This window comes from Barbus barbus, assembly GCF_936440315.1.
Source record: "Barbus barbus genome assembly, chromosome: 36".
Classification (NCBI taxonomy): Eukaryota; Metazoa; Chordata; class Actinopteri; order Cypriniformes; family Cyprinidae; genus Barbus; species Barbus barbus.
Window position 1 is genome coordinate 9,411,203 of NC_136714.1, and position 16,443 is coordinate 9,427,645.

At 37.6% G+C, this 16,443-nt stretch overlaps 1 protein-coding gene across 2 annotated transcripts in view; it reads left to right on the forward strand.

Moving 5' to 3' along the window:
- LOC306856281 (CCR4-NOT transcription complex subunit 6-like) overlaps positions 1-8,867 on the forward strand; it is a 29,290-nt gene extending 20,423 nt beyond the window's left edge. For both annotated transcript variants that reach the window (XM_079395457.1, XM_079395458.1), the window contains exons 10-12: positions 3,094-3,327; positions 3,411-3,613; positions 5,011-8,867. In XM_079395457.1, coding sequence (XP_079251583.1) covers positions 3,094-3,327; positions 3,411-3,613; positions 5,011-5,223 — 650 coding nt within the window. In that variant the 3' untranslated portion in view covers positions 5,224-8,867. The remainder of the gene's footprint in view (positions 1-3,093; positions 3,328-3,410; positions 3,614-5,010) is intronic.
- The last annotated feature ends 7,576 nt before the right edge of the window (positions 8,868-16,443 follow it).

Here is a 16,443-nt window from a genome sequence, read left to right on the forward strand (position 1 = left end):
TGGCGATTATTCCCTTTAGATTGTAATTGCAATTTATTAACAATTATTTTGAACACATTTATGCCATTGTTAGAAGCTGCATGCCATATTTTTATATAAAATAAATGTATAAAAAAAAGGCTGAAAACACTCTTCCTGAACTTTTATTGCTTTTCTATAGCATTGAGCCTCAAATGTCAACTATACATTGGTTTGGTTTCTTCCTTAAACAAAAAAAGGTAAAATTATGCATGGTATAATAATGTTATACTAAAACTAAAAGAAAAAATTGTCTACTAAAGCTATATATTTCACTTGCAATTAAACAGAAAAACTTTTTAAATTACAGTAACATTTTACAGTACAATTTATATTATCAGGGCTCCAGACTAACATTCAAGAGCAGTGGCACCAGCGCCTGATTTGGTAGCACGAACATGTAATTACAAGTTTTGTCTCTTAGAAATGCACATTAGAACAGGAGCTTGAGTCGGGATGCAGATGTACATTTAACAGTATCATTGTGAAAACTGTAACAGCCTCATCTTTTATACATAAACAAAAGAACAGCACCTCATTACCATGGTAAAAAAGTAGCCTGACTATATGGTTTCTATGATGTTTGCATTGAAGAACAGTAGCCTAAAGACATTCAGTCAATTACAAATCCACATCAACTGATAGAATAATATTCCATTACTCCTTTAATATATTTAGTATATTAATGATCTAATACTCAATATGAATACCCTACTTTTGTGCCACCGTACCATTGTTACCGTTAGTGTTACTACAGTAAAACTATGGTAAATGTGGGTGATTTGTGGATTGAAACGTCTTCTAACTGGATCGTTGTTGCACTTTCTGCATCAGTGTCGATGAGAATAACCGCTCCGATTTATTTGGCTTTAAACTAAAATTAAATGTATTAATTATTAAATAAAATTAAAGATGCGATTTGTACTGGAGAATTCTGCGCTGAACTCGAGTGCTTCTTACTGGATTTCACAGCGTTGTTAACGCGTGATCGCGACTGGTCACTGTAATAAACGCAAAGCTCGCGCTGCGCTGTTTTCTTTTGAGGCGAGTGGATAAAAAGTCAGTGTGGCGCAGAGTTCAAACGAGTACTGCTATTTTGTTCCGTTTTTTATTTTTTACACATTTGGCTTAACACATCTATCATGCACAACAGAGTGTCAACGACTATCGGTTAGACAATGTTTTTTATCCAGTGTGTTTGAGTTTGTTCAAACCTGCGCTGCAAACACCTCTTAAGCATACAGAATAATGCAAGTGTGTATTTTTAATTGTTTGTTTATCTGTGTAATCGTGGCAATCGTAATCGCGATTAGAAATTCGATTGTGCAGCCCAAAACTAAACCGCTTAATCGACCATCGACCAGTTTTAATCGATTGCATCTCTTCAACTAATAAAACGTAGATTAATCGTTGACATCCCTAATATAGATGTTTAACTATTCACACTAATACCTAGAAGTATTGATACTTTCATTATATTGCAATGTTTGGGATTAATGTAATCAATCAGTCCACTTCATTGTCCACCAACCACACCAACTGAAATTTATTTTGTACATGTGTGTGTTTTAAAACTAGTCAAAACCATTATTAAAGGTGCAATAGGTGATTGTCTTCAGAAACATTTTTTGTTATTCTGGTTGAAAGTCTCTTCACATCCCTATAATGATCATTAAGTTAAGTGGTCTAAAGTGGTATTTATATATTCTGTGGAAGCTGTAGGACCAAGAAATGTCCTCTGCGCACCCTGTTCGTGCAGACATGATACGTCATCTGCGCGTTCACGTACACTGTGCAAACAGAGCAAGAATGGCAGGCAAACATCAACAACCCAATCTTCCTTCCTGGTATTGTAGTACTTTTACTAACTGTGCTATAAAGTTTTCTCACCAGTGAATGACACATGATGCAGCCCAGCTGTTCCCAATTCCAGTCCTGCATATTTGCATGTCTCGCTTGGTTAACACCCGATTCACATAACCAGCTTGTTAGAAGAGAGCTACGTGCATGAACCGTTCCGATTGACATGCTCCCTACTCCCTGAGCAGGGGAAATCCGTTGAAGCTTTTCACTTCGGAACATTCATTCACGGATTAACACTTCTGCTAATCACTGTAGTTTTTCAGCAATATTTAGCAAAATGATTGCCAAGCAATGGAAAGCATGCTTTATGCAGTAATACTAATGTAATGAGGTCGCCGGTGTTTATGCAGTTATGCAAAATCTTTAAAGAGGCTCGGCCAATCACATTTAAGAGCTGGGCTTCTTTCTAGCTATACATGCTCTTTTCTCCAATTTCAGCATTTAGATTCTTTGTCATTTAATGCTCACTCAGTTAATATTTAAAAATACTAATTTAATAAACATGTTAAGTGTAATTCTAGCAGATGTTTTTCAAATTAAATGTCACACAATATTAAAATTCTGTACCTTTTATTAATCTTGACCAAATCCATAAAGAACTTTTTTTTTTTTTTGAAAAACATTAAAGTATTTCAATAAGTTGCCATTGAAATTAAGTTTTCACTTAGTTTACCTTGCACTAAAATTAAAACTGAAGTAAAAATGAAGAAACCATATAGACATATTTACAAAAATGGCAGATAGAGCAAAATTGCTAGAATTGTACCTAAAATTAAAATAAAACGCATCAGAGTCAGAGTGTAATATCTCGATGGTAAAGTTGCATTTACTTTTATAGTACTTTTTACAGTAGACTAATTCAGTGGCGCTTCACAGTATTAAACAGGAAAGTAGCAGAATTAAAAGCAGTAGCAAGACAATAGTGTCATTCTTCAGCTCCAGTCAGTTCAGTGTTGGTTCAGTTCAGGAACTGTGTAAAGTTAATTCATTACAAAATGAGTTCAGTTCAGTGATGAGCAGCTCAACTGAAAGACAGTAGTGTCATTATTCAGCTTGAGTCAGTTCAATGTTGATTCTTTTCAGCTCAATAAGTGTTTGAATTATTCATTTTATTGATGCCAACATAACACTGAGCAGAGACTTAAGTCTCAATGCAATATCTAAGCAGTGTGTGTCTCTCTCTCTCTCTCTCTCTCTTTCTCTGCTCTATAGCTGGAAAGCCTCTACATGGCATGGAGAAACAGCTTCTCCTTGTGGCAAATGCTCATATGCACTGGGACCCCGAGTACTCGGATGTTAAGCTTGTCCAGACCATGATGTTTCTGTCTGAAGTGAAGAACATTGTGGATAAAGCCACTCGCAGTCTCAAGCTCTCCTCTGTCTCAGGAGAAACCAATGCCATCCCTCTCGTCCTGTGCGCTGACCTCAACTCTCTGCCTGACTCAGGTATGTATGCCGGAAATATAGTGTTTAGAGATCGGTTTTCATTCTTGCATTATTGTTGATGGGGTTTTTCCATGCTCTCACAGGTGTGGTGGAGTACCTGAGCACAGGTGGTGTGGACAGCACCCACAAGGACTTCAAGGAGCTGCGATATATTGACAGCTTGACAAACTTCAACTGCAATGGCAAGAATGGCACCTCCAGCACCAGGATCACGCACGGCTTCAAGCTGAAGAGTGCCTACGAGAACGGCCTGATGCCTTACACCAACTACACATTTGACTTTAAGGTTTGACTTTTTTTTTTTTTTTTTTTTTTTTTTTTTTTATAATAAATGCAATGCTTGTTTTTAGCTGTTAATTTACATTTAAAAAACACAACGATAATTAGACAAGATTTTGCAGCGTGAGTAATTGTGCTGGTATTTTATTCAATAGTGATATTTGACATGATTTGGGGGTAGTGAATATACTATAAAAAAAGAAAATATATTACATAAATATAAACCTAAAATCGCCAGTAGGTGGCAGCAAATGACTGCATAAGAGTTATTTCTTTGAAACTAGAAGGAAAACATTGAGGAAATTTGAAACATTGAGGAAATGGAGCAAAAATAGAAATTTGTGCCTAAAATCTAAGTTAATTAATATTAACTTGTTTATTGGACTGTTCATCAAATCTGTATCACATTTGCAATCATACTGACATTTGGAGATATTATGTGTGATATTAACTATCACTTGATATAGATATAAATATAAAAGACATTGAAGTCGTACGGGGGAATATTTGCCCCCTTATCTCAATTTTTGGGGGATTTCTAAATGTATTTTAATAAACTAAATCGCGCAGTGGATGCGTGCACTTTCTGGGTGTTTTTTTGTTTTTTGCAATCTACTCGATATTGTCAATGCATCATTTAAACAACAATTATGATGTTGTAGATTATATATATCTCACACCCCTAGTTGCTCATCCCCATTGGTTTCCTTCAGAATATGTGAGCGGAGTGGAGCAGCAACAATTTCCCCTCCGAGCATTTAATAATCACTCCACTCTGGGTTCACCATTTCCCGCTCCCGCTGCACTCCTCACTCACTGAGATCAGAAACGCCATCATTTAGACACAACTAGCTAGTTGTTTCAAGAAGTTTAATGTAAAAACTGTATGTCATTCACCATAAACCTATTGTTTATACATTTGTGACTATTATTTTGAGGATATAAATGTTAAATTTAAATGTAATAAAACACTTGAAATCTGTGATATTGGACCATAAAATCAGTCTTTCTAACCATAAATATCACAACTTAATTTTTGATTCGTAATATGCATTTCTAAGCATTTAATTTGGACTACTTTAAAGCCAATTTTCTCTATTTAGATTTTTTTTTTTTTGCGCCCTCAGATTCCAGATATTCAAATAGTTGTGTATCGGCCAGCTATTGTCCTGTCCTAACAATCCATACATCAATGGAAAGCTTGCTTATTCAGCTTTCAATAAAAAAAATATTTATTCTGAAATATCAATTTCAGAAAATGGACCCATATGACTGTTTTGTTGTCCACGGTCACATTAAATTACTTGTTATATTTATCAAGTGTGATTGTTGCATATTTTATCTTGGTGTCAAACCATCGATGGCACAATTGTAACTTTTTTTTTTTTTTCTCTCTCTCTACAGGGCATCATTGACTACATCTTCTACTCTCAACCTTTGCTTAATGTGCTAGGCGTGCTGGGTCCCTTGGACCCTCACTGGCTCCATGAGAACAGTGTCACTGGCTGCCCCCATCCCCACATCCCGTCTGATCACTTCTCTCTGTTTGCACAACTGGAGCTGCTCCTGCCCTATCCACCTGCTGTCAACGGCATTCATCTGCCTGGTCGCAGGTAGTTCTCCGAGCCAGCAGGGGGAGCTCCGGCCCCTGCCTTCTTTTGCTCTCATAGTGGAGAGAGAGAATGAGGCAAGGGCTGTTGTGTATAAATCTGAATCCCTTAAGAGGAGATGGGGTATGGCAAACTTTTATTCCCACGGATTTTAACTGAAGCAGACGCTAATGTCAGTCTTATCTCTACCACCTCCCACCCACCGTCTTGTTCGTTTTTTTCCTTTTCCACCCTCTGTTTCTGGGCACAATTTACATTCTGTACTTTTTTTTTTTCAAAACCCTAAGGGCCCTGAGTGATCATGTAAGTTTTTTTAATATAAATAACTAAATGGCAATATCTTTGAAACTCATGCAGGGAGTCCAGATCAAGCAAGTTATCATGAAATGCATAATTTGGATCATGCTACTATGAGGCCAGTTTAGAGCAAGCAGCTGAATTTGATTACAAGAAGAGGAAAAAAAGAATTTCACCAGCTTAGGTCAGATAGTCCGGTCTCCTGGAGCAACCCTTTAAAAAGGGCTTTTAACGTGTAAAGAGAGCTGGCTGAACTCTTACATTTGCTCTGTGGTGCTGAGGCCTCTCCACGGATGCTCTAGCTGTTCACCAGTGACTGGTTTGCATGGCCAGCCATCACCTAGCGGGCCTTGTCCGTCTTGTAAGTCCGTTGGATGCCAGTGCAATTGCACCTTTTTTTTATTCATGCTTTTAAGAAAGCAACATTTCAAGAGCCAAAATGGCCGACTTATGGAGTTGTCTAGCTTCATGTGCCATAGAGCCCTCCTTGAGCTGAGGTGCCCGCTGATCTGGTGCGTATGGCTGAGAAAGGGTTTCAGTGAAGAGAAATCATCTGGAATGGCCAGCTTTGTGTTAGTGTATGCCAGTAACCTTTGCACCTGGGGAAGTTTGGCAGGAAATTAAGATGCAGAAAATATGCTAGAACAGGCAAAGACGAGCACATCCCACTCATAGACAGATAAATTAAACTCAATGTGACCAGTAGATGCCTCGCCCAGCCAAGACTCCAGTTTTTATTTTTATCCTTTTTTTTTATTTTTTTTCCCCCTCTCTACATGATTGTATACAAGCAACAAAAGTCCTGATCTACTGCATTCTTTTTTCTTTTTTTTTTTGGGTATGTACACTTTTTTTTTTGTTTTGTTTTTTTTTTTAAAGATTTGGGTGTAAAATGATTGTATTGTAAATGAAAGCTAAATTTCTATCCGTTTTAGATGTTCATCCTAATGAACATTCAAAAGACCAGCGTGTGTAAATTTTTTTCAGGTTTCTGCTGTGTAAAGTTGCACTTGTCCAGGTTCCCGTTTTCACCCAGTGCACTTGTTTTTTTTTTTGTTTTTTTTAAATTGTTATTATTTTGGATGTATAATTCCGCTGAGGCAAATATCTGGTGATTTGGTCCTGTTACCCACTTTGATATTCAAGAACATATGGCATTGTGCCTCACTGATTTCGTTTCTCTAAGCGCACTGCCAGTGCTATCAGTGAACACCTGAACAGCCTCAATCTCTGTACATCTTCACCATCCTTATACAATATCCTCATCTGTTTGTTTTTTGTATTCACTATCGAATATCTTATTATTCTGATCTTTTTGGGTGTCTACAAAGTCGAGTAAAGTGTTACTGCTGTGCCGATCCGCGCTCGTGATTTAGAGAAATCCTGTTGTTCTCCCGTAGTTCCTATTTTTTTATTTTTTTTTCTCCCCATTTGAATTCTCCATTTACTGCCACTTCGTCCCTCTCGACTCAGGCAATTCCCTTTAACCGTATATTTTGCTTGTGTAATTCTTTGTTTGGATCTCGTTCTGTATTTCACTTCCTGCTATATCACGGTTATCTCCTCGTGTCGTGCCATCTAATGCATTCTGCCACAAGGCCAAGTGTAAAGCTCGATTTACTACTGTAAAGCCTGTTCTCGGACCTGATGAAAACATGCATCGTTATTTTTGTCTGTTTTCTGCTCTAAACACAAGGCCAGATGACCGTTACTGTAGCGCGGTCTGATTTTTAACTTCGTCTACGGTGGCATCGTCGTTTATTGCCGCATGTTTGCGAAGCCAATTTATTTTCCGTTTCCCCTCCCTCTTGAGTTTGTCATGTTTTAAAAATCGAATGGATTGACAAGCACTTATTGTAGATCACTGGTGCAGCTACTCATTGCTTTTTTTTAAATGAAAACATACTTTTGCCATGAGGCAGAAGTCAATTTTAATGACTTTTATTAAGCAAGAGTAAATAGATGAACTGGGGAGGGCCATCTTATAGTTCCCCTTTTGGTTTCTCTTTTTATTCCTCACATTATCTGTCAATTTTGTGTTTCTTCTGGTTGTTTTTAATTGAAAGCAACTTGTCTGGTTATATTGGATTGCTGATGGTGTTGTAGTAAAAAGATTTTTGTAAAGTGTGAATAAATAATGTATCACGTTTCCTTTGACATGAATTGTGTTGATGTGTATAATATCTAATAGTTTGTCATTTTTCATTTTGCTTTTTATTTTGTAATACTCGAAACCAAATTTTTTGTAAAAATGTTGGCACACTGAATTATAGATTTATATTGTTGCTAACCTTCACTTCGAGATACTTTTGAGAAAAAATACGCCAATGAAATCGTAGAGTTTCACAGAGAAATAAAGAGCTGTCATTTTGTCACCAAACAATTTCAACTTTGACCCTGAGCTTTGTGGCAATTCACCTTATTTTAGAGCCAGTTAGATTAAAGCGTACAAATGTTTGGGTTGTGGTAACCATAGCAGACATCTTTTTATTTTTTTATTTCTGTCTCCTGTTTTTCCTACTTTCGTAGGTGTTTTATATTGATCTCCAGAAGAAAGCAAGGTTAAGGGTAGATGAGATGAAGAGGCATCTTTTATATTAGCAAGTGTTCTTGTTCTCGTTCCTTGTTCTGTGCACTCCTCAGTGTCACCAACCTCTTAAAGTCACTTCTAATAAATTATGCATGTTTAGATATTGTTGCCATATCTTTGTTTAGAGGCATTTGTTTCCTTTGGGTCAAAGACAATGGTTTCAGGTGGTGTCTTGTGCACGACAAGCAAAAACAGTGTAATGCTAATCATGTCAACATGCTCAACTTGGCAATAATGACTCACAGCCACTCCTCCTTTTCAGATCCACTTGAGCAGATGTTTCTGGCTTTACCATAGAAATTATTTTCATTTCCTTTTCCTGTTTCATAGTTGACTTTTCTCTGTCAGTAGGGGTAGTAGTTCAATGGTCAGGATTGTGGTTGAATCAGCGGAGTCAATAAGTATTTAGGTAATGTCACTATATAATGCACTGGACCAACTCTTGTTTACCATTTATGGAATACCAGCATAACACTTGCACAATGTTTAAAAAAAAAGAATGTTGCATATATATAAATAAATGAATATATATGGGAAAAGACTACAGATATTTAAAAAAATCAAATAATGGCAGCTGTTTTTAATTCAATATTAAGTGTTGGGGATAAAAACCTAATGGTAAACAAGGCGTTTTGGATTTCACTGTTTCTCCAGTTCTCTTGGTTCTCTAAGTAGTGATGTGTTTATAACAGGGTCAGCTTGTTTCCTTTACACCTATGTATTTTTTTTCCTACTCGTGGTTAAATAAATTCTATATCTGTTTCAGTCATGGTGTTCTGTGTTCGTTCTTAGTTTTGCTTCAAATGTTATTGCACATCATATAGGCTACAGAAGTTTTTGGAGCTGATTTCTTCAGTGTCCCACAAAAGTTATAAACTTACTGTATCTGCCATTGTTTGAATGAACAGGTAGCTGTGCCCCCCAACCCAAACTCATGTCATTGGTTGAGCTTCCATTGCAATGTCTGCCTGGATGCACAAACAGCATTATTTTGGTAGTATGCTGTCATTAATGTCTGTGCAGTTTTAAGGGAAATCTACCTACAAATGTCTCTTAGAGTTTTCTCTGCAGGAGACCAGATGGTAAAATGATATACATACTTCAGCTGTTTCTTCACCTGTTTTGTTTTTCCCCAGACTGCTAGTTTTGTCTGCCCTGATGTGGTTCAGCCAGTAGATGGAGTACATGTTTCACAGCACTGATCATGGACGACCCCCCTGTTATGAACTAGTCTCAACTAGTCATTTTCCATCTGTAAGCTTGGCAAGAATTCTTTATGAATGTAAAAAAGCTCTAGGTATAAAAGCACAACCACACGACACTATAGAGGAATGACAAAGTGACCTTATGAGGTTTCAAACTTGTGAGATTAGTGTGTGTTTACCAGACACAGATGAATATGTATTATATTGTCTACAAAACCCTCAAATTGACAGTCTGTATGAATGTATAAACAGACATTTCCCCGCAGTTCCATTGTGATTTTATGCAATTACTATGAAGACAAACCGTCCTGCAAAACGATCATCACAGGGAGCATAAACAGTCAGTCTTGGGTAGCAATGCGGCAAACATCTGCAGCACTGAGATGAATAAGTCATGTCAGTCATAATTTGTTTAAACTTTGTCAATAAGACAGCCAAGTGCTGCAAATTATGTATCACTGAGAACCTGAGATACATAATCATAACCATATGCACAATGTGGAAAATATCAAAGCAGTATCTTCACTTGACCTGTCTCTGGATAGTAAGAAAAGAGAGACTCCAGACAGTTACCTGGATGAAAATGTTACACATTAAACATACAGAAAAGTTGATGGACAAATTTATTAAAAAAACAGAAAGATAAGATAGATAACAGACATATAGATTTATTAAAAACAGATGGTAGATAGATAGAAAACTGACAGATTTATTAAAAAACAGATATAGATAAAAAAAAAAACAGATGATAGATACAGTGCCACCCTTTGCAGCAACAACTGCAATCAAGCGTTTTTGCTATAACTGCAATGAGTCTTTCACATCGCTGTGGATGAATTTTGGCCCTCTCTTCTTTGCAGAATTATTTTAATTCAGCGACATTGGAGGGTTTTTGAGCGTGACTGGACTGTTTAAGGTCATGCCACAGCATCTCAATCGGATTTAAGCCCGGATTTTGACTTGGCCTCTCCAAAACCTTATTTTTGTTTTTCTTTTCCATTCAGAGGTGGACTTGCTGGTGTGTTCGGGATCATTGTCCTGCCGCATAACCCAAGTGTGCTTGAGGTCACAAACTGACGGCTGTACATTCTCTTGATTTTATGATAGAGTGCAGAATTCATGGTTCCATCAATTATGGCAAGTCATCTAGGTCCTGAAGCTGCAAAGCAGCCCCAGACCATCACACTACCACCACAATGTTTGACTGTTGGTATGATGTTCTTTTTATGAAATGCTGTGTTAGTTTTACGCCAGATGTAACGGGACACACACCTTCCAAAAAGTTCAACTTTTGTTGCATCAGTCCACTGAATATTTGCCCAAAAGTCTTGGGGATAATCAAGAGATTTTTTTGGCAAATGTGAGACGAGCCTTTGTGTACTTTTTGGTCAGCAGTGGCTTTTGCCTTGGAATGCCGTTGTTGCCCAGTCTCTTTCTTATTGCCGAATCATGAACACTGACCTTTTTGAGGCAAGTGAGGCCTGCAGTTCTTTAGATGTTGTTCTGGGTTCTTTTATGACCTCCTGGATGAGTCGTCGTTGCGCTCTTTGAGTAAATTTGGTAGGCTGGCCACTCCTGGGAAGGTTCACCACTGTTCCAAGTTTTCTCCATTTGTGGATAATAGCTCTGATTGTGATTTTCTGGAGTCCCAAAATCTTAGAAATGACTTTATAACCCTTTCCAAACTGATACATGTCAAACTATTTTGTTTCTCATCTGTTCTTGAATTTCTTTAGATCGTGGCATGATGTGTTGCTCTTTAAGCATGCTTTACTTTGTCAGACAGGTTCTATTTAAATGAATTCTTGATTCAACAGGTCTGGCAGTAATCAGGCTTGGGTGTGGCTAGTGAAATTTAACTCTGCTTTCTAAAATAATGTGGTTAATCAGTTCTTTAATGATTTAACAAGAGGGGGCAATTAATTTCACGTAGGGCCAGGTGGTTTTGGACAGCTTTTTTCCCTTAATAAAAGAATTCATCATTTAAAAACTACATTTTGTATTTACTTGCATTATCTTTGTGTAATATTAAAATTAGTTTGTTCTGAATCTTTTAAGTGTGACAAATGCAGGAATGGGGCAAAAACCTTTTCACGGCACGATAGATAGATAGATAGATAGATAGATAGATAGATAGATAGACAGACAGACAGACAGACAGACAGACAGACAGACACAGGTGCATCTTAAAAAATTACTAAACCAAATTGTTTTTTTGGTAACATTTCAATATATTCATATATTTTAGGTTCATTACATGTAAAGTAAAACATTTCAAAAGTTTTTTGTTTTAATTTTGGTGATTAGAGCTTACAGCTCATGAAAGTCAAAAATCCAGCATCTCAAAATATTAGAATATTTCCTAAGATCAATAAAAAAGGATTTGCAAAACAGAAAAGTTCAAGTTCATTAAAGTATGTTGATTTCTGCGCTCAATACTTGGTCGGGGCTCCTTTAGCACAAATTCCAGCATCAGTGAGGTGTGGCATTGAAGCGATCAGCCTGTGGCACTGCTGAGGCACTATTGAGTCTTCAGCTCGTCTGGATTGCTGGATCCACTGTTTCTCATCTTTCTCTTGAAAATATCCCATAGATTCCAAATGGGGTTCAGGTCAGGCATGTTGGCTGGCCAATCAAGCACAGTAATATCATGGTCAGCAAACCACTTGGAAGTGTTTTTGGCACTGTGGGCAGGTGCTAAAGTCCTGCTGCAAAAGGAAATCAGCATCTCCATAAAGATTGTCAGCAGAAGGAAGCATAAAGTGCTCTAAAATCTCCTGGTAGACGGCTGCATTGACTTTGGACTTGACAAAATACAATGGACCAACACCAGCAGACATCACGGCACCCCAAATCATCACTGACTTCAGAAACTTCACACTGGACTTCAAACAGCTTGGATTCTGTGCCTCTCCAGTCTTCCTCCAGACTCCAGACCTTGATTTCCAAATGCAAAATTTACTTTTATCTGAAAAGAGGACTTTGGACCACTGAGCAACAGTCCAGTTATTTTTCTCCTTAGCCCAGGTAAGATGCTTCTGACATTGTTTCAGTGGCTTGGTAGCCCTTTTCCTGAAGACGTCTGAGCATGGAAACTCTTGATGCGCTGACTCCAGCTTCAGTCCACTCCTTGTGAAGCTCTCCCAAATGTTTGAATCAGCTTTGCTTGACAGTATTCTCAAGCTTGCGGTCATCCCTGTTGCTTGTGCGCATTTTTCTACCCAATTTCTTCCTTCCGGTCAACTTTGCATTTAATATGCTTTGATACAGCACTCTGTGAACAGTCAGCCCTTTCAGGAATGACCTTCTGTGACTTACCCTTTTTGTGGAGGGTGTCAATGATTGTCTTCTGGACCAATGCCAAGTCAGCAGTCTTCTCCATTATTGTGGTACAAGAAATATCCGGAATTTAATGCAACTCAAATGTAAATATTCTAATTTTTTGAGATACTATATTTTTGACTTTCATGAGCTGTAAGTGCTAATCAAAATTAAAACAAAAAAAATTGTAAGTGTTTAGTTTACATGTAATGAATCTAGAATATATGAAAGTTTAACCCTAACTTTTTGAAATGTTACTAAAACAAATTTACTTTTTCATGATATTCAAATTTTTTGAGATGCACCTGTAGATTGATTGATAGATAGAAAACAGACAGATTTATTAAAAACGGACATTCCAAAGAAGTTGGGACAGAGGCAAAATAAAAGTGAAAAGGTCATAGAATATCCACGTAAAACTGTTTTGATAGTTCACAGTAAGCAGGTGAATTGATAATAGGTCAAAGTATCATGTTTGGTTATTAAAGGAGCATCTCAGTCTTTGCAAGCAAAGCTGGATCATGGCTCATCACTTTGTGCCAAATTTCACGAGAGAAGTGTCAAACAAATCAAAAATCACATTTCGCAATGCAAAATTGCAAAGAATTTAGGTCTTTCACCAAGTACCATACATAATATTGTGTAACGATTCAGAGAATCCAGAGAAATTACAGTACATGTAGGGCAAGGCAGGAAACCACAGTTGAATGTGCTTGACCTTTGAGGCCTTAGATGGCATTGCATAAGAAACCGTCATGCTTTGCTGTTAAATATAATAATATAAAATGAGCTCATTTCAAATATGTTGCGTGCTACAGGTCTCAAAATAGTTGGGACGGGAGCATGTTTACCATGGTGTATCATCTCCTCTTGTTTTCAAAACGGTTTGAAGACGTCTGGGCATCAAGGTTATGAGTTTCTGGAGTTTTGGTGTTGGAATTTGGTCCCATTCTTGTCTGATAAAGGTTTCCAGCTGCTGAAGAGTTCTTAGTAGTCTTTGATGTATTTTTTTGTTTGATGCGCCGAATGTTCTCTATAGGTGAAAGATCTGGACTGCAGGCAGGCCAGTTCAGCACCTGCATTCTTCTACTACGAAGTCATGCTGTTGTAATAGCTGCAGTATGTGGTTTTGCATTGTCCTGCTGAAATACACAAGGCCTTCCCTGATATAGACGTCATCTGGAGGGGAGCATGTGTTGCTCTAAAACATTTATATACCTTTCAGCATTCATAGTGCCTTCCAAAACATGCAAGCTGCCCATACCGTATGCACTTTTGCACCCCCATACCATCGGAGATGATGGCTTTTGAACTGAACACTGATAACAATGCTGGAAGGTCTCCCTCCTCTTTATCCCTGAGGACACGACGTCTGTGATTTCAACAAGAATGTCAAATTTGGACTCGTCTGACCATAGAACACTTTTCCACTTTGAAACAGTCCATTTCAAATGAGCCTTGGTCCACAGGACACGACGGCGCTTCTGGACCATGTTCACAATATGGTTTCCTTTTTGCATGATAGAGCTGTAGTTGGCATCTGCAGATGGCACGGCAGATTGTGTTTACCGACAGTGGTTTCTGGAAGTATTCCTGGGCCCATTTAGTAATGTCAACGACAGAACCATGCCGATGAGTGATGCAGTGTCTTCTGAGGGCCCGAAGACCAAGGGCATCCAACAAAGGTCTTCGGCCTTGTCCCATACACACAGAGATTTCTCCAGTTTCTCTGAATCTTTTGATGATGTTATGCACTGTAGATGATGAGATTTGCAAAGCCTTTGCAATTTGATGTTGAGGAATGTTGTTGTTGTTTTTTTTTTACACTTTCGCAGATTGGAGAGCCTCTGCCCCATCTTTACTCCTGAGAGACTCTGCCTATCTAAGACATACCTTGGGCCTCATTTATAACCATTGCGTATGCACAAAACCTGCCCTGAAAGAGGTGTATGCTACTTCCTACGCAAAAGGTGGAATTTATAAAAACTAATTTAACGGAAAAATTTGCGCACATTCACGCAAACTCTGATCCATGCATACAAAGTCTTTTTCCTGGAGTGAGAAAATTAATGAAGCAAACAACGATTTTAAACTGTTTTCATGTCGATATACACATTTAGTACATTAAATATTCCACTCTCATTAATGGAGATAAGCACTGAAATTACATAGGCCTAGTCATTACGCAAAAATTTCAACCAAAATCATATGAATCTAGACATATTTGTAATGGATGCGCTTGATCACTTTTAATGACAGTAAGGAGTGCTATATAGGTACACAATAATTCATCTTTAAACTAAACTGCAGATCTCATGTAATGAGAAATATATATAATTTTTTTTAGTGAGAAGAATTATCAATGATGCGCACTTCGATATTGTGGCGGACACTGCTGGATTCGGTGGTCGAATGCTCCATTGTTCACTTTGAATAGGTCTAATGATAATATCTTGCTGTACAACCGCAGCTGCACGGAGCTGTTAAATGTCATGTGAAGGCATCTCCACAACATTATGAAAAATACCACCATTTGAAGGATACAACTTGAAGAAAACGGTAAGATTTACACGTTCTGTCGGCGCAGAGTCAGACGATTGTATTTAGGCTACACTGCAATAAATATAGGCCTATCTGTTTCCACAAAAATAGCTAAAAGATGCTCACCTTATAAGCAAAACTGCATCATTTAATGTTAATTGTTTAAAACAATTGAAATACTATTTGGCCAGTGTAAAAGAATGAGATCAACTCTATTCTAAAATATTTAGGCTATCTGATAACTATTTTAAACAGATTTGTTTTTATAAATAGGCTATTTTTATGCCTTCGTTCTAACACATACCAATGCTATTTTATGATTTTTAGCAATAAAAATTAATGTATGGCACAAATGCCATTTATAGTCCGTATCTCATATTTCCTTAATGTTTTGTACCTTTGACGGTGTTAAACACTGTGTCACGTGGATAGGAATATGCATGGTAATGATTTGCAGATGAGGTTATGCATAGTAAAAGTAGGCGTTTTAAGCTCCATATATGGTGATGTCGGGGGAGTCGGGGTGGAGATGCACATACGCACAATCTTCCCCTGACTGGGATTTATAAAGTGATTTTTGCGCAGGTTCTGGTGTATGCAAAATCTAGCTTTTGTGCGTACGTACACTTTTAGGTTGAAATCTACGGAGGGTTTTATAAGTGAGGCCCCTGATGTCAGTTAACTTAATTAGTTGCTAGATGTTCTCCCAGCTGAATCTTTTCTAAATTTCTTGCTTTTCAGCCCTTTGTTGCCCCCGTGCCAACTTTTTTGAGACCTGTAGCAAGCATTAAATTTAAAATGAGCTCATTTAGTGGATAAAAGTGTGAAATATCTCTGTTTAAACATTTATGTTCTCTATAATCTATTGTGGATCAAATATTAGCTCATGTGTTTTGAAAGTCTTTTAGTTTTAATTTTATTCAAATTAAAAAAATTATCCAACATTTCTGGAATTCAGGTTGTAGGAGAAAGGTATACATCAATTCTGTGCAGCGATGCTGCCGGGTTCTCTGGGCCAGAGCTCATCTCATTTAGTCAAAAAGATCGTTAAAATGTGTGCAGTATTCAGATGAATCCACATTTCAACTTGTTTCCGGGAAAAATGGATTTCAAGTTCTCAGTCCCAAAGACCAATGGGTCCATCCAGACTTTTATTAGCGACAGAAGCAAAATGTGCAAAGGTACCATTGACATGGAGGCATATGCTGCCATCTGTACAGAGACACATATACTGCCATTAAGATGATGTCTTTCATGGGAAGTCCATGGTTAT